Source organism: Podarcis gaigeae, assembly GCF_964106915.1.
Source record: "Podarcis gaigeae genome assembly, chromosome: 4".
Taxonomy (NCBI): domain Eukaryota; kingdom Metazoa; phylum Chordata; class Lepidosauria; order Squamata; family Lacertidae; genus Podarcis; species Podarcis gaigeae.
This window is the reverse complement of record NC_139677.1, coordinates 91,757,422-91,784,710: the sequence shown is the minus strand read 5'-3', so window position 1 is coordinate 91,784,710 and position 27,289 is coordinate 91,757,422. Positions and strand designations below refer to the sequence as shown.

At 43.3% G+C, this 27,289-nt stretch overlaps 1 protein-coding gene across 1 annotated transcript in view; it reads left to right on the top strand.

Annotated features, from left to right (window-relative positions):
* Positions 1-27,289, top strand: part of FAT3 (FAT atypical cadherin 3) — a 478,212-nt gene that overhangs the window by 288,384 nt on the left and 162,539 nt on the right. The window contains exon 4 of the mRNA XM_083737613.1: positions 4,900-4,961. Coding sequence (XP_083593739.1) covers positions 4,900-4,961 — 62 coding nt within the window. The remainder of the gene's footprint in view (positions 1-4,899; positions 4,962-27,289) is intronic.

Genomic DNA, 27,289 nt, shown 5'->3' with positions numbered 1-27,289 from the left:
GGACATTTCAGGTGTGACCCAAAAGGAAGCACAGAACCATCCTCAGCATCAATAGCCTGAATAATCCTATGCAGTTGTTTGTTGTGTTAGAAAGCATATGTAATGTCAAAACATGATATGTGTTAGGAATGTTTGTTGAGGCATATACATTTGTTTTCTGCTCATGCTCTAGCAGAGAAATTCGTATTGGTGTCCCCAAACCATCTGCCCTTCTGAACGTCGGTGGTGCATTTCAAAAAGTTGGCCACCCAAAGGCTGCGAGATAGCAGTTTCAAACTTCATGTTCATAAAATCTGATGAGAGCTGAGGTTTATATAATTTGAACAGTATTGCATTGAAATTACATCGTGCTGGGGACGTCCTGCAAGCTTACATCTGCCATGAACTTATATGTGGTCTCGGACAAACCGCTCTGTCAGTCTCAGCCTCCCGTCTCTACTATGGGACTTACAGCGCTGATCTGTGTTGCTAAGGTTTCATCAGGAGTATGTGGAATGCTTTGAATACAGCAGTGATGACAGTGGCAAGATGATGAGGACAGTGATAATATGGTATTGACAGTGATGATGCTAAAATACTTTCCACACTGCCACAGATAGTTTCCACACCTCCCATCTCAAAACCCTTGTTGTTGTTTAGTCGTTTAGTCGTGTCCGACTCTTCGTGACCCCATGGACCAGAGCACGCCAGGCACCTCTGTCCTCCACTACTTCCCGCAGTTTGGTCAAACTCATGCTGGTAACCTCGAAAACACTGTCCAACCATCTCATCCTCTGTTGCCCCCTTCTCCTTGTGCCCTCCATCTTTCCCAGCATCAGTGTCTTCTCCAGGGAGTCTTCTCTTCTCATGAGGTGGCCAAAGTACTGGAGCCTCAGCTTCACGATCTGTCCTTCCAGTGAGCACTCAGGGCTGATTTCCTTAAGAATGGATGCGTTTGATCTTCTTGCAGTCCATGGGACTCTCAAGAGTCTTCTCCAGCACCATAATTCAAAAGCATCAATTCTTCGGCGATCAGCCTTCATTATGGTCCAGCTCTCACTTCCATACATCACTACTGGGAAAACCATGGCTTTAACTATACGGACCTTAACTATACGGACCTTTAACTATACGGACCTCAAAACCCTTACGATTAGTAATAATAATAATAATAATAATTGCATGTTAATTCTGAGCAAGGAGATACTGCTCTTTCTACTCATTGTGGCAGCTACCTCCTGCTTGCAGTTTGACAAGAACAGGATCTAACACCTGCAGAAGGACCATACGCAGACCAAGACACCATCTCCTATCCAGAGATGCCACAAATCTCCTGCCTGTGTGGTTGACCTAAACCAGCCAACTTTGGGTCCCTGGATGTTGTAGGACTAACTACAAGCCCCCTTCCCAATTATCCCAGACCACTGGCTAGTGTGACTGATGGAGCTGGGGTTTGTGTGGCCTTACAACATCTTGGTATGCCGTGTTGGAGAAGGCTGCCCTAAAGGGTCAGCCCCAGTTCTCTCTTCCATAGCCCAGCTCCACCAAGGCAGACCTACTCTCCATTTTTTTCCTCAGCCACTGTTACATTTCTAGCTCATTATGAGCTTAGCATAAATAGGCCTTCTGCTAGATACAGTGCATCAGGGATATGCAATTATATAGTGATGTTTGATTTATACACTATCTTAATATATTCATTGAAAGGCACTTTGTTGCATTAGAAAAATAAAGGGTTGGTGTCGTTTCACTTTTAGTGTTCTTCGGGGAGGAACAAAATATATCTTTAGCCTTTGCTGCCAGCTCGGCTGTTACAGGGTGTGCGCTGCAAAATTTGTAAATAAGATAATTTATGTTCAATTCAAATCTCAAAAGGTACATAAAACATCGACTGGAACAGACCAAACCCAAATCAGCCCAGGAAAGAGCTTGCCCACAGTCCAATCACAGTAACTAACCTCGGGCTATAACTTGGAATGCAGAATTTCCACAGTCTGTGGTCCTGTCTGCTCTATAAACTTTTATTGCTTTTTATGTCACGTTAACTGTCACGGCTTTCCCCTAAGAATCCTGGGAATTATAGTTTGGAGAGGTTGTGGATAATTCTTTGTTAGAAATAGCAACTGTTCCCTCTCTCTGAACCACGGTTCTTAGGAGGGGTGTGTGTGTGAAAAGGGAATGACTGACACAGTTTAATTCTGTGATGTGATTGCGCCTTCTGTGACATTGTAAGGTAATGCCCATAACTTTGTCTTGTGATTATTTTTTTTAAACAACAACAACACACAAGTCACCATTCAATCCTAGAAATGCTACAAACGTTTCTTGAGACAATTTGTTTTATGCAAATTCTTACATCAAGGGTTCCCAAATTGTGGTCCGTGGACCACTGGTGGTCTGTGACCCCAGGTGGTCCATGGCATAGTTGTGGATTTGTGGTTAAAGATGGCAACAAATCCATTGCGTAAAGTATTTTATTGCTTCCTCTTTTTCTCATATTCTATTTTATTGTGTTGCACTTTGAGTTCTTAGGAGCTCAAATTGTAATACAATAAAATGCAGTACCTAAGAAATAAGAGAATCAATAAAAAACACAATTAAAAATCGTACATCACATTACGATTACTGCAACAGGCAGAAAAAGTGATCTGCCGCTAAAACATAGGTCTCCCTGGAAAGACCCCCTGGAAAAGACTCTGATATTGGGAAAGATGGATGGCACAAGGAGAAGGGGACGACAGAGGACGAGATGGGTGGACAGTGTTCTTGAAGTTACCAGCATGAGTTTGACCAAACTGCGGGAGGCAGTGGAAGACAGAAGTACCTAGCATGCTCTGGTCCATGGGGTCACGAAGAGTTGGACATGACTAACTGACTAAACAACAACAACAATGTACAGAATACAGTGGTACCTCTAGTTGCGGACACAGTCCGTTCCGGGGTGCCGTTTGCACCCCAAAAAGTCCGCAACTGGAGCGGCGCTTCTGCACAGGCGCGGAGTGTGATGAAGCGCTTCTGCGCATGTTCAAAGTGCACAGAATGCTTCTGCGCAGGCACAAAATGTGCAGAACGCTTCTGTGTGTGCACGTGCGGCGAAACCCGGAAGTATACACTTCCGGGTTTGCCACATTCGCAACCCAAAAATCCGCAACATGAAGCGAACGCAACAAGAGGTATGACTGTAGTTAATTACGTAAATTATGTAAGTTGCACACAGTTTTGCCATTGTAGACAATGAGGCTGATAGTGTAGCCTTGGGCAAAAGGTGAACTACAACAGAAAGGAGACAGTGGTACCTGCGACAAATATTGGGCAGAACGGAAAGCAATGCTTTCTTACACCCCTGACCGTTAACTCGGCACCTGAGCTTGCATGGTGACTTTAAAATAAAGCCAGCACTACTATTATTTCATGAGGGGGAAATGTGTGGAAGAAAGAAGTGTAATTTCCAGAAACTAGTTTAGCAGTTTAACTAGTAAACAAAGCCCCTGGAATGAGGGAGCATTTACTGCTGTTAACAAGAGCTTTATCTCTCTTTTAGCTTATCTTATAATGAAAGGGCATTTTGCTCTCATCGTCCAGTAATCAAAAAGGGGAATAATGCTTCAGATTTTAAAATAATCATACATTTGTCTTCAGAATTATCTGCCTCCCATTTCATATTTAACAAATTCCCATTCTCCCCCCCCCCCAGATAAGCACACACTCACTTTCAAATTAGAGGCTTACATCAGTAATTATATAAAATGATATGTTTATTTACACCCAAAGTCACATTTAACTTATTTTCTGGGCTATTTTATTATTTTCTCTTTCTTTTTTTCCCTAAGCACCCCTGTTTCATCATGCCAATCTGTGATTTACTAAGCTAGCTAGACAAACATGCTGTTAGTGTTCAAAAGACATTTTATTCATACTGGGTAATAAAATTGCCCCTTATTATTCCGATGCCTTCCATAATGCCTGCTATCAGGAAGACTAGAGACGCTTGCATGCGGTGCTGGCTCAGAAAACCCCTCTGATGTATTGTATTAGCCTAGGCAAGAGCTCGTTTCAGTTGCGATAATGAGCCTTTCTTAACTAAGAATGGATGAGATATGCAATTTATCAAGGTTTTTATGGGGGGGAGGGTGAAACTATAACTCAGAAATAAACAAACCTACGCCTTGATTTTTGATTTAGTTAGCAATTGGAGTGTATAGAATCATAATTGGTTCTACCAAGGAGGATGTTGAAGACCATCTTCTAAGAGCATGGTGCTGATTCAATCCCCATAAGGGACAGCTTCATATTCCTGCACTGCAGGGATCGGACTAGGTGATCCACAGGGTCTCTTCCAACTCTATGATTCCATGATTCTATGAACTCAACCCTTATTAAAGAGTTGGGGAATACTCTACATGGGAGAATTCAGCAAGAGGGCCAAAGGTAACTTGACTATTCTTTGTCCACAACGTTCAGGCTCATGCATGCAAATGAATTGCTCTTTGGTTGTAGCATGAAGCAACAACTTTGAATCAGCCATTACTGATGAAAATCAGCTTTTCCATTCCCCAACATACCTAGTGCTTTTCAATGGAAGCAGTCCTCATAGGTAGGGAAGCTCAGATCAGTCTGTATCTGTGTCAGTTTCACCAGTGTTCATCCATCAATCTGTTTGATCCCACTTCTGCATTAATGTGCAGTTTCTTTTTTAAAAAAAAAAAACACACAACAGTGCGGAAATTTGTATTAAAATTTTTATTCCATTGAACACATTGATCAATGTATTTTATCCTAAGCATCATCCAATTAGCACATTCATGAAATGTATGCTAAAGTGGTTCACATTGGAAGTTTGGGTCCAGATGCTTCTAGTGATCCATCTGGAGACCTGTTTTTTTCCCATGTTACTGAAAATAATTCTGATCTTTCTTACAGGTCTCATAACCACAACTTCAAGAAAACTGGATCGCGAACAGCAGGCAGAACATTTTCTGGAGGTAAGATGAGATAGGGAATGTGTTCTAAAACGGGTGTGCAGACCAGGTTTGCAGGATCCGCTTATCCTGCAGGATCTAACCTCATGATTCTAAATGAATTTGCCCGGTGCTATCACACTCCTTTGTCTTCTTTCCCCTCATTCCTTTCCATGTGCCGTCTGATTCCCTTGGTTACTTCTGATTTAGTGACATGTTACCATTTCCTGTTACATCCAACTTGTTTGCACACAAACCATGATGGCAGACCGATTGAATTGGGTTTGCAACCCTCGTTTGAAGGCAGACTATGGCTTGTACAAACCATAGTTTGTCCAGTTTGGATGTAAATGGCAAAATATGGATACAGCGGTGGTGGGAAGAAGAAGAAGAAGAAGAGGAGGAGGAGGAGGAGTAGTTTGGATTTGATACTCCACTTTATCACTACCCTAAGGAGTCTCAAAGCGGCTAACATTCTCCTTTCCCTTCCTCCCCCACAACAAACACTCTGTGAGGTGAGTGAGGCTGAGAGACTTCAGAGAAGTGTGACTAGCCCAAAGTCACCCAGCAGCTGCATGTGGAGGAGCGGGGAAGCGAACCCAGTTCCCCAGATTACGAGTCCACTGCTCTTAACCACTACACCACACTGGATTGTTTACATGGAGTGCAGGGAGCTTCTCAGCCTAGTGCTTTGTATTCCATCGAAACCAACCCACTTAGTAATCATATACATCTGCCCCATTTGGGCTTGAAGGCAACATCTTTATTTATCAGTGTTGAGGAAAAGCGGCCAAATGAAATTAAATTGCCGCAGAAGCATGTCTACTAATGAGAGGTTTTCAGGCCTGATGTGTGTTTTATTGGTCTGTAGGCCTTGAGCATATAACTGGAGCACAGCAGACGGAATACTTGCTGAGAATACCCCTTCAAATAAAACGAAAAAAGGCATCTATTTTTAATTGGGGAAGGAGTTGCAGGGCAGCTAATTTATTACACTTAGGCTTTAGTCGTCTGTTCCGGATTGATTCACATGCGGCTAATGAGGAATCTGTTACCTGGTATTTCAGAATAATAGGTTGGGGATGAATACAAAATCCCACTGTTGCAGGCTGTTTGAAGATGGAATAGTCAAGGGGGATGATTTAGCACACTACTGCTCCAGGATTTTCGGGACTAGTAGAAGCCAAATTGTGGACTGGCAGGTGCAAAGATTAGAGGTCCAGATTGGCCGCCACCTCTCCCCCCAAAATGATTAGAATGCATTAAAATTTGCCCATTTGACGGCATGTTTCTCAATAACAAAAATCAGACAGGCTGTTGACAGTTTGGCACTAGGTTGTCTGAAGAGGAAGAGCTCGGTTTTACGACACTTGTGAAGCGTTTTGTGAAATGTTTGGCTCCTAATGTGGTTAATTAACCTCCTGGGGGAACCTTTAATTGCCAGTATAACCATGGCCTCCCCATAGCACCACTTTTGCCTTCCGGAATTATTTTATACTCTTCCTCCCATTAAGAGTCTGATTGGCATAAAAAGAGAATAAAATTGGCTCCCCGTGAAAAGATATCTGACTGGAGATTGACCTAAAAGCTTCCGTTTTCTCGCTTGCATGGTGTGTGCATGCCTAGGAGGGGCGGAGGGAGGCGTTGATGGTGCCCCAGGAGTATGGAGGTCTTTTATTTGATTCATGAAATAAGCCTGCCCTTATTTCCTTTATATTTGACTGTGACATAATACCCTTAAAGGTCTTTCTTTAGCCTATTCAGAACAAATCAGTGTGAAGCTTGAATTGGAATGAAAGAGTTGGAACTACATAGACAAAGGAGAAGACACTGAATTTGTAGGGCGTTCTGCTGCCGCAGCATACTGAGATGAACTTTCCTTGGTGAACTTTCCGTACATTTATTTATTTGTGGCTTACCGGTGGGTGTTGATGGATTCAGATATTGGTTTAAAATCTTACACATCCGTTCTGGTCCGAGACAGTAGTCCCATGTCAAACAAACTTTAGCAGTATCACCAAACAAGGAAATTTTCAAGGCTTCGGGGATGTCATAGTAATGTAGAGTTGGAAGGGACCCTGAGGTCCAACCATCTTAACTAAATCTTAACTAAAGCATCCATGACTTGTGGCCATCCACCATCTGATTTAAAACCTCCAAGGAAGAAGAGTCTACCATCTTCCGGGGGAGCCTGTCCCACTTTTTTATGACCTTTGGGTGAGATTTCAATTTTCTTGGGCTTCCTCTGAACAGAGACATCCAGCAAAGTATGTTATGCCCAGCAAAGCTCTTCCACTTGATAAAGTGTCTCTCCCGAGCTCTTCCACAAGTTCAGTAAGTTATAGGGACCCCTGACCATCAGGTCCAGTCGTGACCGACTCTGGGGTTGCGGCTCTCATCTCGCTTTATTGGCCGAGGGAGCCGGCGTACAGCTTCCAGGTCATGTGGCCAGCATGACTGAGCTGCTTCTGGCGAACCAGAGCAGTGCACGGAAACACCATTTACCTTCCTGATGGAGCGGTACCTATTTATCTACTTGCACTTTGACGTGCTTTCAAACTGCTAGGTTGGCTGGAGTACGGCCCGAGCAACAGGAGCTCACCCCATCGCGGGGATTTGAACCGCCGACCTTCTGATCAGCAAGTCCTAGGCTCTGTGGTTTAACCCACAGCGCCACCCGCGTCCCACAAGTTCAGTACCATAATATAAAATCAATACAGAGAGGTTTTAAGAGAGGTATATTTTCCCAATATCACCTTTGCCTAGCCTACTTTATGCAAAATTCTAGATTGCTAGCTACAAGGCTCTTTCGTGGGTCTCAATATGCTTGTAAAAAGCAATCTCATTATAGTCCCAGGTTGTTGTAGGTGATGATGTTTTTAAGGCTTCAGGGACTGGTGATTAGAAGCCCAGTGACACTCCCAAGACATGGCAGAAAAAGAAACTGTGGCTGTGGAGGTTGAGTAACCAGACTATTGGAAGCTTCTTAGCCCAGCCAACCACATGAGCAGAGACTTGCATTTAACACCCCCTCAGAAAACGGTCTGGCCCTCTGTGTTACTCTGTTCCGGAAGCCCCTTTAATAAAAAATCCAATCAGTGATCCTCTCATTTAAATTGCCGATCTGAACACTTTTATTCTGTTCTGATATGTACTGATTGGTACTCTGTGGGCCGCACATTCAAATCCCCCACCCATCCCGCCTCATCCCGAACTTGCAAATAAAATAGATCAAGCTTAAAAGGGACGGAGATTACATGAGCATTACATTACTTTATAACCTCCAGCAACCCCAAATGCAGTTCCTCTGATTACTCGCCAGGAAAAAAAAAATGCCTTAAATGGATGGAAGATTGGGATGGTAGGTTTAAAAAGAAGAAGAAGAAAAACATTCGGTGTAGTAAAAGAAATGACATTTAGGTGGTTATCTTCTTGTGAAACAGATAAATGAAAATAAATACCTCCTACAAAGCGAGGTGTGATTGCGGTTTTCAGGAAACCTGTATTTACTTCTTTGCAGCGCTGTGCAATCTGAGCAATTCTGTCTGAGTCTCTCTCCCTCCCGCCTTCTTGTCTCTTTTCTTCTTCTCTCGGCTGCCGCTCTTTTTCTTTTGCTCAGTCAGGTATCTGAAGGAGCGCAAAAGAGATTAATATCTTATCCCTCCCGCTCAGAGAAAGCCCCCATCATCTTTCCTTATGCTGTCATTACTTCATAACAAGATGTGAGAATAAAAAAGAATAAAAAGTGGGAACGACATTCCCATGCTACCTGGTTCATTTTTGCTGTCGTTGTTTAAAAGGCGCACTGAATATTTGAGAACATTTCTGTGCATGCCACAAGAACTCTTCAGACTACAGTGGTACCTCTGGTTGTGAACAGGATCCGTTCCGGAGGCCCGTTCACAACCTGAAAAGAAGGCAACCCGCATCTGCGATTCGCCGCTTCTGCGCATGCGCATGATGTCATTTTGCGCGTCTGCGAATGCGCAAGCGACAAAACTCGGAAGTAGCCCTTTCTGGTACATCTTAAAATGTGCAAACTGAAGCAAACGTAACATGAGGTATGACTGTACTAAACATTGGGCCTGCCATCACAACTTTTAATCCTATAGACTCACTGCGCTCGCAAGGACTTGTGCGGGTGCAATCAATAATAATATATTCATAATTGAAGGAGCAACGTGGTTTTATGCAGTATTTAATACTGTTGGGTTTTGTACTGCACTTATTTATCTTACATGTAAATGGCCTATGGCCCAAGCGTTAATAAACCACATCTACATAATTAAAGGTGCCTCAAACATACAGTACAAATATTTATTGGGGAAGCTGGCCATGGGGGTACAAAATGTCGCATTTGGTTGCTTTTAGTGAGTGATGGCCAGAACTGCAAGTTATAAGAACTGCAGGGCTGGCACCAAAATGGCAGCCTTTTATTTCGTTCCATCCTCTGAATTTTTGTAACAGAGTAAAACAAGCTTTATGTCTTTAATGCCACTATGCTGTTCCTTTCATTGCCTCTTTCTGCAAGATTAGCTCTTGCTTAGGTATCAAGACACGAGGTGAGTTTCACTACATATCGTGGACGGGACGGGTCAGGTTTCCAGACAAGGCCGCTGTTTTCATGGCAGCTGCATGTTGTTGTTTTTCTGTAGTGCATATACATCAATCAGCCCAGACCTCTGTAGCAACATGGCTGTAAGCATTTTGCAAATCAGCCCTTTGCCGGGGGCTTCCTTTCCCTCCCATCTCTTTGCTCCGTGTTTGTATACTGAAATTAGTTGTCTGATTCTGTTCAGGTAGCAAACGGAGTGACAGCTGTCTGACGCGCATGCTGAAAGTGAATCATTTTCAGATATGAATATACAAGCATCTTCTCTCTTTTTACCACCAGTTTCCTTTGAGCTGGAGAGAATATAAATTACGACTGCTCTGCTCTGCCAGTGTACATGTGCAGTTTGATGGAAGTGAAATGTTTAATCCAGTTACAGCTCATTGACTTGCACATTGATGCTCTAAAACGGGGAAAGGGAAAGAGATCCAAACCTTTGTGCTCAGCTCCAATACTGAGCAGCTTTGGAATGAGCTCTAGCACACGTGAGGTCATTTGTGCCTTCCTGGGCAGCCGGCTAGCACTAGATCTGTGTTGAATCCTGCCCCCTGCCCCCAATTTTTGGGTAATCTCATCCCCATGAGAAATATTCTGGAGGTTTTTTTTTTCCTGCCTCTTTCTCACAGTGCTTGAGAAATCATATATTTTCATTTTAGATGCGTTGGCACTTAATGGACATAAAAAGTGGGCGAGGGGTGCCATCTTTGCTATCTCTTGCTAGTCTGTGGGGTTTCCAGCCCACAGTCACCCCCCAAAAAAACCCCGCACTGATATCCTTGGCTCAGCTTTCCTTTCCTAGGAAGGCTGCGGAGCACAGACCAGTGGAAAGATGATTTGCAGAATGAAAGGAATGGCTGCTCGGCCACTGCAAAAAGCAAAACAACAACAACAACCGACATTCCACCCATGGAATATTTCACCAAAATCTTCCACCATTTGATAATCTCAGAATGCAATTTCTTTTCTCATTACCTGACCTAGAATAGTCAAAGTCGGGGATATTTAATGGGAGAGGGAAAAATGGCAAAGCTCTTATCTAGTTCTGCCGTGACAGTTTTTGTGTCTAGTAAGTTGAGATTTTTATAGAACCTCATGCCTTAAGAGCTCTCTCTTTAGCAAGGGAGAGCTTTAGTTGATAATAGGAGACAGATTTCGCTTTACGGAGCTCCATCTGGACACCACAAATGTGTTTCTTGAGCAATTTTGTCCTTTACAGACACACATGTGAACTTTATTAACAGCAAGTGTTTTCATATTGTGAAACAGGCATAAGCTCCACCCTGTTCCCACCAATTTATTAGTGGATTTAGTTGTCTTAAAGAACTTTCCTCTTCATATATACCCCTGTATGCTTTAAGGCCTTCAGAGAAGACTTCACCCCCCTCCCCAATCCATTTCAATGTCTTCTCTGGTCACCCTCTGGGTGAAATCTGACCATTGACCCTTATGTTCTTCAATTCACACATGTGGGTAGCTACTTCTGGTCATTATGTGTGCTACTGAGGCATGTGGGATATTATCTGTTTCTACTTAGTTACTACAAGTCATGACTTCTTGAACATTTCAAAGTTCAACGAGTCTATGCGAGTTAGTGGAGCATGAGGCTTCTGCAGGCATAGATGCATGGAGTCATAGAATTGTAGACTTGGAAGGAACCTTGAGGGCCAGCTAGTCCAATCTAAAGCATCCATGACTGATGTCCATCCAACCTCTGCTTAAAAACCTCCATGAAGAGTCTTCCATGTAAGTAATTTGTCCTGAGACGAGGTCTGAGAAGAAAAACTAAGTAGGCACAACATTGGTCAGAAATATTAGCAGTCCTTGGCACTGCAGAGTTGCTGTAAGCATCCTCTCTCCCTCCCTTTCCAAGCACAGCCCTTCAATCAATAATAGGGGTACAAAAAGTTGGGATGTAAGATATAATAATAATATAATAATGATTTATTATTTATACCCTGCCCTTCTGGCTGGGTTTCCCCAGCCGCTCTGTGCAGCTCCCAACAGAATATTAAAAACAAGATAAAACATCAAACACTAAACACTTCCCTAAACAGGGCTGCCTGCACACATCTTCTAAAAGTCAGATAGTTGTTTATTTCCTTGACATCTGATGGGAGGGCTTTCCATTCCTACCTGTATTTGTCACATACAGCACTGTTTCTGTTTTGCTGCAGTTTGTCTTTCACTGGAAACGACTTTGTTCGTGCTGCGAGCTATGCTGCTAACCATAATATGCACTCCAGGGATGTTTTGGGAATTTTCTTCCTAGCTCCTCCCCCCTCTAAATATTTTTTGCACTTCCATCAAACTTCAAATTATCCCTGAATCTGTTTGGCTATTGCTGTTTTTGCTACGGAAGAGATTTAGTCATTTTCAAACACTGGCCACAAGTCTAACAGACTCAAATCTAACTTAAGATTTTGTACAGCCATTCCTGTTATAACCTTGCCCACATTTGTCATAGCACACTGACTATCCCTTCCTGACGTGAGGTTTTAAAATGGGCAAGAGTCTGCCTGAGACTTAAAGGTTTCCCAAGAGGGCATTCGGTGAATTGGAACTTGCCCTTATGTCTCGAATATTCGCTTGCATAACTAGACAGAAATTCTCTGGGATGACTCCTGCGTTTCCCAGAAATAAAGCAGCTATGTAGTTAAGGCTATATTTTGGAGAACTTGGGCTGGCCAAGTAAGAATGGGAAGTGAGGGCAGAATGTAGAATAAAAACCGCATGTGGTAATAAAAGGAATGCTGAGGCCAGGACTTCACCAGCCTTTATCCTGTGCACAGAACAAGTCCTCCATAATAGGTTTAAGAATCTGCCTTATTCTCATTTTGAATAATAGAATTGTAGCGTTGGAAGGGATCCCAGGGGTAATCTAGTCCAACTCCCTGCAATGCAGGAATCTCAACTAAATCATACATACAGAATTTGGGTGGCTGGTGAAAACACTCTACTCTCTAAAGAGTTTTCCCTCTGAGATCATGCCCAGTGTTTGTATGCTGGTTCTTAGCTTACCTAGCTTTTTCTATTGGGGTTGGGTTTTTTTGTTGCATTTTAAAATGTTTTATCTTTTATTATCTTTTATTATGTGCTATTACGGGTGGTGAACAATTGTAAAACAAAACTCAAAAAACTTGTTCTGCAAAATGAGAAAGTCTGGCTGCTGTTACAGTTGTCTTTATTGATAAGTAGACACATAGATTGCCATGCTGCTCCTAATTAATAGGTTCCAAAGAGATGAAGGATTGTCAGCTGCATCGCTGAGAGCGGTCCTATTTGATTTTCAGGTCCAGTAGCTCCCCCCTCTTTTTTTTTTTTTACATGTGGCCTGCAGTCTACAGCGAAATTCTGCCAAGCAGCTAACAGCATCGTTTCAGAGACTGCTGTCTTCCTCCCTCCTGCTCTTACCGCAGTTTGGGGAGTCTTCTATGCCCCTTAATTTTTAAGAGAGGCACTTGAGAGGCACGACTGTTCAAAAACAGTAGGAAGGCTAAATTATGTTCCTTTAGTCAGCAGTTTTATAACACAAAACGCAGTTAAGGGTTTTCTGCTTTAACTGGAGTGAGTGTGAACAAAGAAATGAGACAGTTATGCAGTGAGATATATATATAGTAGATTTTACAAGACTTGAGGGCAGTGCAATATTTTCAGCATCGCCCACAGCAAACATGTTTTTTCCTTCTTCTCCTTCTCCTTCTCCTTCTCCTTCTTCTCCTTCTCCTTCTTCTTCTTCTTCTTCTTCCCCTCCTCCTCCTCTCTGTCTCTCTTGGGTTCTGGTTCTCTTATGGATTATTCAGACACTTTCTCTGAATTTTCAACTTTTGTTAGAAAAAAAGGGGGAAGCCTCTGTCTGTCACTTTTCCTTTCCTTTCTTATGTCTTCTTCTTTGGCGATCACTTGTAGCCAAGTAAGATTGTCTTCAGTTAAATAACATTAAACATATTGGGCTATTCAGCAGTGATTCTCTGACGCACACTCCTCACACTTCAACACCTCTGACTGTAGGCCTGGTATTTGTCCTGTGGACAATGATGGTTCCTCCATCACATAACAATAATAATAAAAATATTCCTGATGCATCAAATAGTCCCCAGCATCCCCTCTCCCATAAGGGCCATCCATATGCTTACGAGAAGGACACGAGAGCAACAGGCCTCTCCCACTGTTGTTCGCAGGTGACTGGATCGGTCTCCAGTGATGACTCTAGTCCCATTTTATAGAACCCTAAGCCTAGATTCTGCTGGGCTGGAAGAAGTTTGGATGAGGCAGGAGTGCCCCTTCTTCAACCCTGTGGGCAAGCGAGCTCCGTTGCTCCACTGCCGACAGGTGGAGCAAATTGGGTGGAAGTGACCACTGTTGGTGTTCAGTAACCAGCAGAAACCCTCAGAACAAGGTGTTTGGCATTGGGAAGGCCAGCAATACATTGCTGAATCCTGAGTCAACTGCTGTGCTGTTTTGCGATGGCAACAGACCTGAACAGGGCTTTTCTACCGCAACACCCTGAGAGCTGCATTGCAAAAATGTTGTTTCCTCTTCCACACACAAGCAGTGGGGTTGGGGATGCAAGAGTCACTGCACCCCTTCCTTTACACACCGTAACTGCTGGCCAGGGGTTTGGATTGGTCTACCTGTTAGTGACTAGCAGATTCCATGGTTTGGCTATGCATTGTGTGAAGAAGTTATTTCTGTTGTCTGTCCTGATTTTCTCACAATTCAGCTTTATTGGATGACCCTGAGTTCTCACGTTATGAGAGAGGCACTATATGGGAGAGAACACTATACATCATTTTATAGACTTCTGTCCTTCTTCCCCTTACTCTCCTTTTTATAAAACTAAAAAGAGAGAACAAAATGTATGCATCTTTACCCCAGGGAAGTTTTACGAGACCCCTGGTAATTTTGGCTGTTCTGCACCTTTTCTAGCTGAATATCCAGCCATTTTCAACATCAAAAGTTTCTGAGACGTAGGGACCAGAAGTGTACGCACTATTCTAAGTGTCGTCGCGCCATAGATTTGTATAAGGGCAGTACAATGTGCATCCTAGGTGTAATCCAAATTTGTTGCGAAGGGTTTGTTTGTTTGTTTAGATTTATTACTTGCTGTGCCCCCGAGGCTCAGGAAATCTAACGTAATCTAACATAATGGAATAACTACATAAGCCCCATAATTAAAATAAATGGAGCAGGCCATCAGGAGAAGAGGAGGCAGCAGAAGAGAATATTGGGGTAAATAAAATTGCATGGTTCTCGCTCGAGGAAAAGATAAAGGGGGTCTAGCACTGTTTCCCTCGCTTGGGAGCAGAATGAGGGCTCAAAACAGGAAGCTAAACATACATAAGAATAATGGCGGTTCCAGAATATAGGTCCTTCAGCTTGCAAAGCTGTTTATAGAGCAGCACAGTAGCTTTGCTGAATATTTATAGATTATTAATTAAATGGTCATTGACTGGGCAGTGTATGCGTCACTGTGGAAAGCAATTCCAGCTAGGTGGCCTGGAATTCTTCACAAAAGACAAAGTAATGGCGACGCACACTTCGTGTTTGCAGAAATTTCAAGCTGAGAGGGCTTCTCTGAAGTAGCTCTTTCTAATAGATTTTCGCTGCAAGTGAACAAGAGGCAAGTTTATGAATATTATTGTAATACGGTATTATAAAATAATAAGGGTAGTAATAGTAATAATAGAACTGAAGAAGGGGCAACGGAAGCGGCAGCATTTGCACATAATTCCTAAGTGCAGAGTACTTCACATCCATTGCCTTCATGTAATCCTTACAAGGACTGATGCTTGCTTCATGTTCCCTTGCAAGAGTCAAGTGAAGTTGAGTTTCAAGTCAACAACTTCCTGATTTGCAGCTTAATCCTTGAAGTACTGCACTACATCAGCCCTCCTGTGGAGGCATTTAAAGGGAGGAGGAGGAGCTCAAATTTATACAAAATTCAAAATGGTGGGACCTAGCGGAGGCTGCAGTTTACCCAGCACTACTTCAAAGGGAAAGGAGGTTACAGAAGGACACAGAATGGGCAAAGTTTCTGTGAGGAGCTTCATCCCAATTTTCAAAATGAGAAACCACCACATTTGAGGCGTGTTTTATCAGAAGTAAGCCCTAATGGTTTTGCTGGAGCTAACTTTCAAGCAAGCATATGTTAGGAGTGTGTGCAGGAGCCAGGCCCTGTGACCAGTAGGGCTTCGCAGGACTGGGGCCTTCCTAAGTTTGTTCTGAAGAGGGAAGAAGCGGCCACACAGGTGAGGCCGATTGGTACCTCACTGCACCTGGTGGGAAGAGCCAGGAAGGGATATAAGGTCAGCATTTCCCTTTGGCTCTTTGCCACAACAACACGTTTCCTGCCTTGCTGTGTTTGGCTTCTTGCTTCTTGATCCTCAGACCCTTGACTTTGTGACTCCTTGCTTCCTGACCCTCAGACCCTTGGCTTCTTGACTCCCAGCTCTCTGACGCTTGGACTCTTGGCTTTCTGACTCCTGACTTCTCGTTCCTGCTCCCACCCCGCCATCTTGCCCCCGGTCCCGACGTCCTCAGCTGGGACTTCGATCGCCCGTAGACAGGACCGTGACAGCATGCTTAGGATTGTAGCCTTATCATCATTTCCAGTTTCTGGTTTATCTGTACGTTTTTTTTATTTAAAAAATCAACTTTTTTTCAAGTAACTATGGCATGGAGAAAGTGGGAAGAGAAAAGTTTTTGTCCTTCTCTAATAACATTAGAACTTTCTGCTGGGTAAGAGCTGTTGGACAGTGCAACTGTCTCCCTCTGGAAGTAGTGGACTCTCCTTCCTTGGAGGTTTTTAAGCAGAGGCTGGCTGGCCCGTCTGCCATGGATGCTTTAGCTGAGATTCCTGCATTGCAAGGGGGTTGGACTAGATGACCCTTGGGGTCCTTTCTGTTGGTTTCTGCTTCCTTCACTGAGCAGCGAAGTGCTTGTCACAAGACAATGTTTACATTCAACAGTCAAGTGCTGTTGGGTTTTCTCACGGGAAAGGAGACTGGATGTGACGTACACTGGTTTCCTGTTTTTCACTGTTCTTTGCAGTTCAGTGTTGATTCTCTCCGTGCTTTAGAGGAGAGAGGATGCCTTTCTCTGCTCCGGCAGAGGGAAAATGTTTTTCTGTAAATTACCAGCTTTGAAGTGTAAATAAAGTAATATAGAGCATGTTGGCACGTACTTTTCATCATTCCGCTGTGCACTGGACACTGCTTATATCCAACATTTTGGTTATGGGCCCAGAAAAACGCAGTGTTTTGAGAATGGACTCCAGAAGTCGGGCTCCTGGCAAAGGAACAAAGGAGCAAAGAATTGGAGTGCCGGCAAAGGATCGGAATGCAGAGGGCCGGATCGGACGATATCTCTGCGCGTCAAGATGATTTGATGAGGTATGTGCTACAGCTCCGGGCAGCCTGCCAGCTTCTAATTAATGGCTTTATGGCTGGACTTTGAACTTTTATAGCCGGTTTTGCCGTGGCACAGGCAAAAGGCTAGAAGGATAAATTTTTCCTATGCTGGGGGAAATCGAAAGTAAAGCAGCTGCAGCAGTGACGCAGCATGAATTTAAGACAGCAGAGAGAACTTTCACTTTTGAACTTGCCTTTGGAATGCGGTTTGAAGCAGCTGCAGATAAGCAAAGCAGTTAAGCAGAAAGGCACAGGTTCACAGGCAGAGGCTGGAAATCGAAAGTACTTTTGAATTTGCTTTTGGAATGAAGCAGCACAGACACAGCTTGTATAAAGCAGCTTGATTTAAAGCAGCAGAGATGACGCAGAAGGCTAATGCCAAAGTCATGATGGCTAGCTGCAGAAGGCTGGATGAGGCAAGTGGGGAATCTGATGCCAATCAGCCACATGCTCAGCTCAGAGTAGCCTGTGATACTGCCATGATTCAGAATGAAGCAGACCGCCAGGGTGATAGCTGCATGGGCAAGGGGGAGTCTTTACAGACGTCATCCCATAGTGCAGTGGAACCACCAGATGGCGCCAAAGCTTTGAAGGCAGTGAAATGCTACTCGTGTGGACGTCTAGGCCATATGAAGAGGGAATGCAGATATCCCAGGGCCAAGACAGAGCAGCGCAGCGAAAGCTCATCGCGTGGAAAAGGCCGAGGCAAAGGCAAAGGTCCGGTGTCCAGGACAACGCAGCACAAGGCAATGGTCTCACGCTTCACTCCAAAGGTTGCAGAGGTCCAGAAGACGTCTAGATCTTTCTTCGTTGTTGATTCAGCGGCGACCCACCACATGTGCAACGATAAGCGACTGTTCGTGTCTTTTACACCGCAGGAAGGTGCGATTCACCAGGCGGATGACCACACAATTCCCAGTAAAGGCTACGGAACTGTTGTTCTTCACAGTTTGGACTTATCGATACAGGATGTGCTTTATGTGCCAGATGCCAAGCATAATCTGCTCAGCGTTGGACAGCTGAATGAGCGGAAAATTGACGTTTCCTTTAAGAACAAAAGGTGCATCATCACAAAGAAAAATGATTATGTATTGCATGCTGAATATGTTGATCGTTTGTATGTTTTGTATTTTGATGATGTTGTGCAGGATGACACTTGTTGCATTGCAGGTTCTAACAAAAGTTTGCATGCAGAATGTATTCATGATTTTCATCGAAAATTTGGTCATTTGCATTTTGAGGCAGTATCTAAAATGCCTGCCTTGGTTGAAGGTATGACTATTAAACCCTGCAGGTACCACATGAAGTGCAAGGCATGCGCAGCAAACAAGGTAAAAATGGCTGCGAAAGGTAAGGTGTCTAGTAGGCAAGCTACAGAACCATACCAGGTTGTTCATGCTGATTTGGTTGGACCACTAGCGCCCTCATTGGGTGGAAACAGGTACTTCATGGTTCTCATTGATGCATTTTCCAGGTATATTTATGTGTACAATCTCAAGCAGAAATCAGAGGCTTTTCCTAGGTTCAAGGAATTCTGTGCTTGGTTGGGAAATGTGCATGGTAAGAAGGTAAAGACTCTTTTCAGTGATCGCGGGGGAGAATTCACTTCTCAGCAGTTTGAAGCTTTTCTGACTGAGAAAGGAATTCAACACGATTTGTCTAGTCCTCGCTCGCCATGGCAGAATGGATTTGCGGAACGAGCAAATCAGACATTGCTTCAAGGGTTAAAAACCTTGCTGCATGATGCCAATCTTCCAGAGAGTTATTGGGCCGAAGCTCTCTCATGTTTCACTTACAGTTATAATCGCAGGTTATCTTCAGCGATTGGTTGTACCCCCTATGAGAAGATGTTTGGCAAGAAGCCATACATCAAACACATGAAAATTTTTGGTTCTGACATGTGGGTTCACTCACCACAAAACTCCAAGTTAGACAAGCGTGGATTGCATGGTATCTTTCTAGGTTATCAGAAAGGGTCTTACAGAATAATGATGACTGACTCTAAGACAATTAAGCTCACAAGAAGTGTTGAGTACAATGCCAAGTGGGGGGAGAATGTGGGAATTTTCCAATGTTATCCTGATGACAGTGATGAGACTGAGGATAGTCAAAAGCAACCGCAACAACCCACACCCACTGATGAAGGTTCTGATTCTGAGTCTGAAACTGAATCGGGTGATTCAGAGGATTTCAAGAGTGCGAAAGCCTCTATGCGACCCTCTGAAAGCTCTGATCCAGAATTAGAGGAACCATTGTTCACAATAGGTCACTTTTCTCCTAAGAAGGAAGAGGAGAGTGTTGAAGACTTAAGGCTAATTCGCAGGTCACAGAGAGCAACAAAAGGCAGACCTCCAAAGAGATTTGCTGATGAGTTTGCTAAGATAGCAGTAACAGCTGTTAAAAGCTCCAAGAAGGTGTTTGAACCTTCAAGTTTCCAAGAAATCCAGGATTTGGATTCAAAGGAAGCTGAGCCATGGTTAAATGCCATGAAGGCTGAGCTTGATTCCTTGGAAAGGAACAAAACATGGGACCTTGTTCCAGTAGTTCCAGGAATGAAACTGCTTGGAAGCAAATGGGTCTTCAAAGCGAAGACAGATCAAAATGGCAAGATAGTCAGACACAAAGCCAGATTGGTAGCCAGAGGTTTTGCACAGGTACCAGGTGAAGACTATCACGAGACCTACTCACCCACCGTGAGGTATGAGAGCATTAGGCTTATGCTCAAGCTAGCTGCAGAGGAGAATCTACACATTAGTCACCATGATGTGAATACAGCTTTTCTGTACGGATCTCTAGATGAATCACTTTATATGCTTCCACCTGATGGCGTACAGGTAAAACAGGGATTTGTTTGTGCTCTGAAGAAGTCCCTTTATGGTCTCAAACAAAGTGCACGGTGTTGGCACACAAAACTCACTGAAGTATTGTTTTCTCTAGGTTTTAAGCAAGGGAAAGCTGATCCATGTGTATTTGTCAAAGAGGAGGGGCAAAAGAAACTGTATTGTTTGTTTTATGTTGATGATCTTTTATTCTTTTGGGAAGATGTCACAATGTACAATAATGCCCTAGCTCAACTGAAAGAGCACTTTGACATGAAAGATCTTGGTGAGGTAAACAACTACCTATCTCTGGAAATAGAGAGAGATCAAGATGGTAACATTCTAGTACACCAGTCACGTAAAATTGCTGATGTGTTAAGCAAACTAAACCTGATGGATGCTAACCCTGTAGACACACCGATGACAACAGGTTATCAGGTAGATGACACTGGAGAAGCATTTTCTGATACTACACTGTACAGAAGTGTGCTAGGCAAGCTAAACTTCATTGCCAGATGTTCAAGACCTGACATTGCTGTTAGCTGTAATTTGCTAAGCAGACAAGTCAACAATCCTACTGTTAAGGATTGGAAAGCTCTGAAACGCATAGCGCGGTATTTAAAAGGCACTATGCATTACAGACTGAGATTTAACAATCAGAAGTCTGGTGGTCTTGAGATATTTGCAGATGCAAGTTTTGGAAGTGACACTACAGACAGGAAAAGTACGTCTGGAGTTTGCTATAAGTACAATCAGGGTCTATTTGATTGGTCATGCAAGAAGCAAACAACAGTTAGCTTAAGTACTTGTGAAGCTGAACTGAATGCACTGTCTTATTCACTTAAGGATTGTGAATGGTTGTTACAATTGTGCAAAGACATAAAAATTCCTGTCAAATGTCCAATCCAGGTTTACCAGGACAACAAAGCATGTTTGGCTTTGCTGAATTCTGAAGGTTGTAAGCAAAGCACGAAGCACTTGCAATTGAAGTTGCAACATGCTAGGGAACGTATTCAAAAGGGACTCGTAACGGTGTCCTATATGCCAGGTAGTGAAATCCCTGCTGATGTATTGTCCAAGATTGTATCGAGGGATCAACACTGTACCTATGTGCAGAAGTTGGGTTTGTACTGATATTGTACGAACACGCTGCCCAGTGATGTTCACAGAAAGGGGGAGGATGTTGGTTTCTGCTTCCTTCACTGAGCAGCGAAGTGCTTGTCACAAGACAATGTTTACATTCAACAGTCAAGTGCTGTTGGGTTTTCTCACGGGAAAGGAGACTGGATGTGACGTACACTGGTTTCCTGTTTTTCACTGTTCTTTGCAGTTCAGTGTTGATTCTCTCCGTGCTTTAGAGGAGAGAGGATGCCTTTCTCTGCTCCGGCAGAGGGAAAATGTTTTTCTGTAAATTACCAGCTTTGAAGTGTAAATAAAGTAATATAGAGCATGTTGGCACGTACTTTTCATCATTCCGCTGTGCACTGGACACTGCTTATATCCAACACTTTCCACCTCTACAATTCTGTGATTAGCTCAGGGTTCAAACCTCTCCTCTCCTGCTCCCTGCAACCCCACACTTTGCTGCATGCTTCTTAAACTCTGTAGCTCTGCAGCGATGTTCGGCTTACCTACCAAACAAAGAAGGGCTCTTCTTTTTGCCGTCTTCCAAGCATCCAGAAGGGTGTTCTGATTCATTAAATATCTGCGCTTGTATTTTTCATAAGTGTTCTGGCACTTCAAAGAGTCTCAAGCAGCATGATGTCTTTCACAGTTTGCCTTTACCAGCTTTTGCTGTAACAAGAAGTGTACGCTTTACCTCTGCATTATTTCGTTAAATATATTTAAAGCCCCTAAGCATTGCCAGGCCCGCTCATTTACTTCTGTATTGTTTTAATTCCTGGGGTGCACACAAGGACTGCAGTCTCTTCCCTGTGGCTGAAATAGACTTCAAAATGGGCCAAGCATGGGTTGACCTTCCTGACAAAATCATTCTGGATGGAGGTGACTTTGCAGTAGGTGTATTTAAGGGCACCATTTCGTTCCTAGCAGAATAGCCACATTTTCTTCTTATCCCGGCTAGGAAAAATGTGTCTGGAGAGGCAAAGACTAAAATCTGTATCCGCAAATAGAGAGAAGTCATGCATGCAGGAGTAAGCAAATGACAAATAAAATTTAGGATCCTGTTGTTATTTCCCCTCCTAGTTTAACAAATAATGTATCATTGCAAACAAAATGTCTATTATTCACCAGCCGTCGTAGAAGAAAGCAAGGCTCCAGAATTGTCATAATTTGTAGCGTGGTGCCAATAAAATATATGGATAGGAAACCATCTGAATCACATGAGGATTATGTGTAATAGATAGGGTAGTCTTCAATCTTTCCTTGAACTCATTTTTCAAAGGCAACAGAAAGCCGTAGATTTTTCCATCTCTAGCGCAGGAGGGCATAATTAAATGGTGAGTGGCTACGCTGAAAAACCGTATTCAGAGTTGTAGGATAATTAATGTTGGCATCCATTTAATTCGTATCTTCATCCATCATGTGTGTGGGAAGATTTCTTAGCTTGTATATAATCATAATGAATTTGTTAAGTCTTCCAAGTGCCACAAGACTTTTTGTTATTTTATAATCCTTATGCTTTAAAACTGGTTGCCCAGTGGCATCGGAAGATTGATTTGGTTTCAAGTAGAAATGTTAAGATAGCCACCATTGTTCATGCTGTGCCAAATTTCTTCCCAAACGTGTGTGGAAGAAAATGGGATAGATTTTCATCACGAAATAATATTTATTGCTATTTTTTTTTTTATATATATATAAAAAGTTCTTGCTGCATTTTACTATTACAGTGTTTGGCAGTATATAAATGCTGGATGTTTTCATTTCCTAGTTTAAGCACTTCTGCAAGTTAATATTTAATTTATAATCACAGACCAGACACTGCGGGTTTTCACCAGGAGATCTTTTTTGGGAGGAAGAAAAGGTGCCAAGTCTCTAAAGTATCAAGTGCAATGAAGTTTACCCTCAAAAAGCAATTTCTTTCTCTTAGCCTGAGGAAGTCAAGATGCCAAGAAATAGAGGAATATCATGAACCATAATTTCATTTTCTAACCTGTCACATTACAAAGATAGTTTGTAGGGTAGTATGTTATTATTTTTTTCTATCTATCTTTCTGAAAAATGTGCTTATTCCGAATAGCCCTATAGGAGTTTCTGAATGAATATATCCAAAAGAATAAAAATGTCAGTACTTAATTAATCTGTTCCTTTCTTCCGAATAACGTGGGAGAAAAGTAATGCAGGGAGATTTGTAATGTATAGGGCTGGTTACAGATTTATGCCACCTATGCCTAATCCTTTTTAAAGTGAGGAGGAGGGGAACGGTGAGAGAGAGAGAGACCATGATTATGGTGCAGACCTTTGCCATGGCCTGATGGAATGTGGATTCAGCAATATGGACACGTAAAGGTAAAGGGACCCCTGACCATTAGCTCCAGTCTTTGCCGACTCTGGGGTTGCAGCGCTCATCTCGCTTTATTGGCCAAGGGAGCCGGCGTACAGCTTCCGGGTCATGTGGCCAGCATGACTAAGCCACTTCTGGCGAACCAGAGCAGCGCACGGAAATGCCGTTTACCTTCCCGCCGGAGAGGGACCTATTTATCTACTTGCTAGGTTGGCAGGAGCAGGGACTGAGCAACGGAAGCTCACCCCGTCGCGGGGATTCAAACCGCCAATCTTCTGATCAGCAAGTCCTAGGCTCTGTGGTTTAACCCACATGGACACTGGCCTTTACCAAATATTTTTTTTGCAGCCAATTCCAAAATTAAGCAATGCTTTGCAGAAAGAAAAATAAGTACTTAAAAACATAGGAAGAGCCACCTGGATCAGACCAATGATCTTTCTAGCTCAGCATCCCTTTCCCACAATAGCCAACCAGATGCCCCTGGCCTGGGAAGCAGGATCTGAGCGCAAAAACAAGGAAACCTCCTGTGGCTTCTTGCCACTTGAGTTCATGAGGGCACTGCCTCTTTAACCGTGAAGACAGAGCATAGCCATCATGGTTAGTCGCCATTGATAGCCTCTTCCTCCATAAATACGCCCAATCCTCTTTTAAAGCCATCCAAGTTGGGGGCCATGACGGCCTCCTAGGGGAAGTTCCCCAGTTTAATTTTGTGTCATGCTTTGTTTTGCCTGTGCTGAATCTACTCTCGGCCATTTCTGGTAGGCAGCCCCCAATGAGAGGGGGGCACATCTCTCATCGATTTTTTTCCCCAGCAGTCCCCAGCATTGAAGTAAGGCTATCAGTAATGCAGCTAAGTAGCTCAAATCATATACAGTGGTATCTCGGGTTAAGTACAGTGATGCCTCGCAAGACGAAAAGAATCCGTTCCGCGAGTCTCTTCGTCTTGCGGTTTTTTCGTCTTGCGAAGCAAGCCCATTAGCGGCTTAGCGGATTAACGCTATTAGCGGCTTAGCGGATCAGCTAATAAGCGGCTTAGTGGCTTAGCGGATCAGCTGATAAGCGGCTTAGTGGCTTGGAGAAAAGGGGGGGGGGAGGAAAAAAACCCCGCAGGAACTGCAGGAACTTGCAAGACATTTTCGTCTTGCGAAGCAAGCCTATAGGAAATTTGTTTTGCGAAGCACCTCCAAAACGGAAAACCCTTTCGTCTAGCGGGTTTTCCGTCTTGCGAGGCATTCGTCTTGCGGGGCACCACTGTACTTAATTTGTTCCAGCAGTCCGTTCTTAACCTGAAACTGTTTTTAACCTGAAGCATCACTTTAGCTAATGGGGCTTCCTGTTGCTGCCGCACCGCCGGAGCACGATTTCTGTTCTCATCCTGAAGCAAACTTCTTAACCCAAGGTAATATTTCTGGGTTAGCAGATTCTGTAACCTGAAGCGTATGTAACCCGAGGTTCCAATGTACATGACTGACACCCTTCTTTGAAAATTAAACCAATGTCCAGACTTGATCATTCAGAAGCTTTACTCGCAGAAACTTATAGATGAATGAAAACATAATATTTATAGTCACATGCTTCTTCTAACTTCCAAACCACTGCATTTTCCTCTCTTTCAAGAGCTCAGCACTCAGCCCTCTGTATCTTCTGAAAGCTCCTATGAAAGATTTCCACCTTTACCTTCTGCTGCAACTTTTGCTCTCTTTCTTTCCATCAGAAAAAAGCACTTCCACACTCTATTCAACTTAGCAGTGTTCACTGTGGATTCTAAAACACAGTCACCTTGCCTCGCATAAAATGGAGTCTCTCCTTGACTCCCATGTGACCAATGTTGGCCGATCACATGAGGACTACTAGAGAACTCTCTAAAATTCAGTTACCAACCAATCAAATTTAAACACATAGTCATGCATTCAAGCATTTACAATTTCAGTGAATTAAATTACTCTACTTAACAAGCATCTCTAACTGGAGGATATAAAAGACCTGTGACTTAGTCCAGGGGTAGGCAACCTAAGGCCCAAATACGGCCCAGTCGCCTTCTAAATCAGGCCCCCGGATGGTCTGGGAATCAGTGTGTTTTTACATGAGTAGAACATGTCCTTTTATTTAAAATGCATCTCTGGGTTATTTGTGGGGCATAGGAATTCGTTCATTCCCTCCCCCCCAAATATAGTCCGGCCCACCACATGGTCTGAGGGGCAGTGGAACGGCCCACAGCTGAAAAACGTTGCTGACCCTTGACTTAGACCATGGGAAGCCTCCCCCAGTTAGAATGGCCGAATACTGTACTGTCTCTCTTAGTATAAGGCAGCCTTTTCATAGGTTTGCACAGACAATGCCCATGCGCAGTATGTTTCTATGCGTTTACGTTTGGCACTAAACAGCTGCACCTCTCTGGGTTTTGAGATGTTTACAATTCAGCTCCCATAAGGCTTTTTCTTTCTTAAGCAGCAGTTTACTACGAAATAAACATGTATTTTTCAATACAAACACATTTCTTCAAATCCTCTTTTTTTGAGGGAAGGAAAAAAGCACACAAAACAAAGCTTCCTCCTAACAGTGCGAAAAGATTTGTGAAGCATAAAATGTATTTGGTATTCAGTGACATTTGCAATCTCATTATTCCTAACCTGAGTGACCTTTCCCACATACTCCTATGTCATTATTTTTCCATATGTCACTTAAAGCTGTTTTTACTGCACTGCAAGGAAGACTTGAAAGGCCCCCATCCCAAACTTTTATTTGCTCAGGAGCAACTCCCATTGGTTTCAACAGCTGCTGCTTCCTAGGAAGCCCACTGTAATTTAAGATTGCAGCCAAGGAGCTCATTTCAGAAGGAAAGCTCCATTGAAATATATGTAACCTGCATTTATAAGTCCTTACATGATCTTATTTTCTTTATCAAGGCATTAGTTTTCTTACTTATAGTACCCAGACATTGTTGCTGCTTGTGTGACCTAGTCTTCTTCTTTCTTTGGCGATCGCTCGTAGCCGAGTAAGATTGTCTTCTGTGAACATGGTTTTAACAGTGAGTCCGTAAGTGATTGTGGAGGCCAATTCTGGATCCACACGTCCTTCCACAGTGGCGACATAGATTTCAGGGTGAGAGTTGATCACAGTGAGGATTTGCCGAGCGTGCCTTCCTCTTAGCACATTTCTCCCTTGCATCCTGAGTTTGAGTGTCTTCAAAGCCCATGACACCTTTGGTAAAGGCTGTTCTCCAATTGGAGCACTTGCAGGCCAGTGTTTCCCAGTTGTTGGTGTTTATACTACATTTTTTAAAGATTTGCCTTGAGAGAGTCTTTAAACCTCCTTTGTTGACCACCAGATTACGCTTTTCATTTTTAAGTTTGGAATAGAGTAGTTGCTTTGGAAGACAATAATCAGGCATCGGCACAACATGACCAGTCCAACGAAGTTGATGTTGAAGAATCATTGCTTCGACACTGGTGATCTTTGCTTCTTCCAGTACACTGGCATTAGTTCGCCTGTCTTCCCAAGTGATGTGTGAACATTTTCAGAGACACCGTTGCGGAAGATAACAAACCTAGTAGCACAGGGTTTGCCAATGTCTGTATGTCCACGCGTACACCAAATTTGAGTTCCTTCAGGAGAAATGGGGGGAATAGGTTGGCAGTGGGGGGGGGGCTGAAGCTAGTTGTTGCTGAAGTCAAAAGTGGGCAGGACTATCACAGAATTGTAGAGTTGGAAGGGACCTCAAGGTTCATCCTGAAGCACAGGATTCTCAGCTAAAGAGCTAGCCTCTTTGCTCTCCATCTTTCTGACACCCTCTCTGATCCTTGCTTTGCTCTCCTTTCTGACACCCCTTCTCTCCCCCTCTGTCTTCATAGCCAGATGGCTGCTGGGAAAGGACAGATCACCCTTGACAGGTGTCTGAAGTGATCACTTACAGATAGGGGTAGCGGAGAAAGAAACTCGGTTCAGCTTGCATTTAAAAGTGAGCTCACCAAATCTTTACTCACTGAAACAATGCACAAAACAAAACATAGCCATTCTTCCAAGTTTGTACTTCTGTAAGTTCTCCAGAC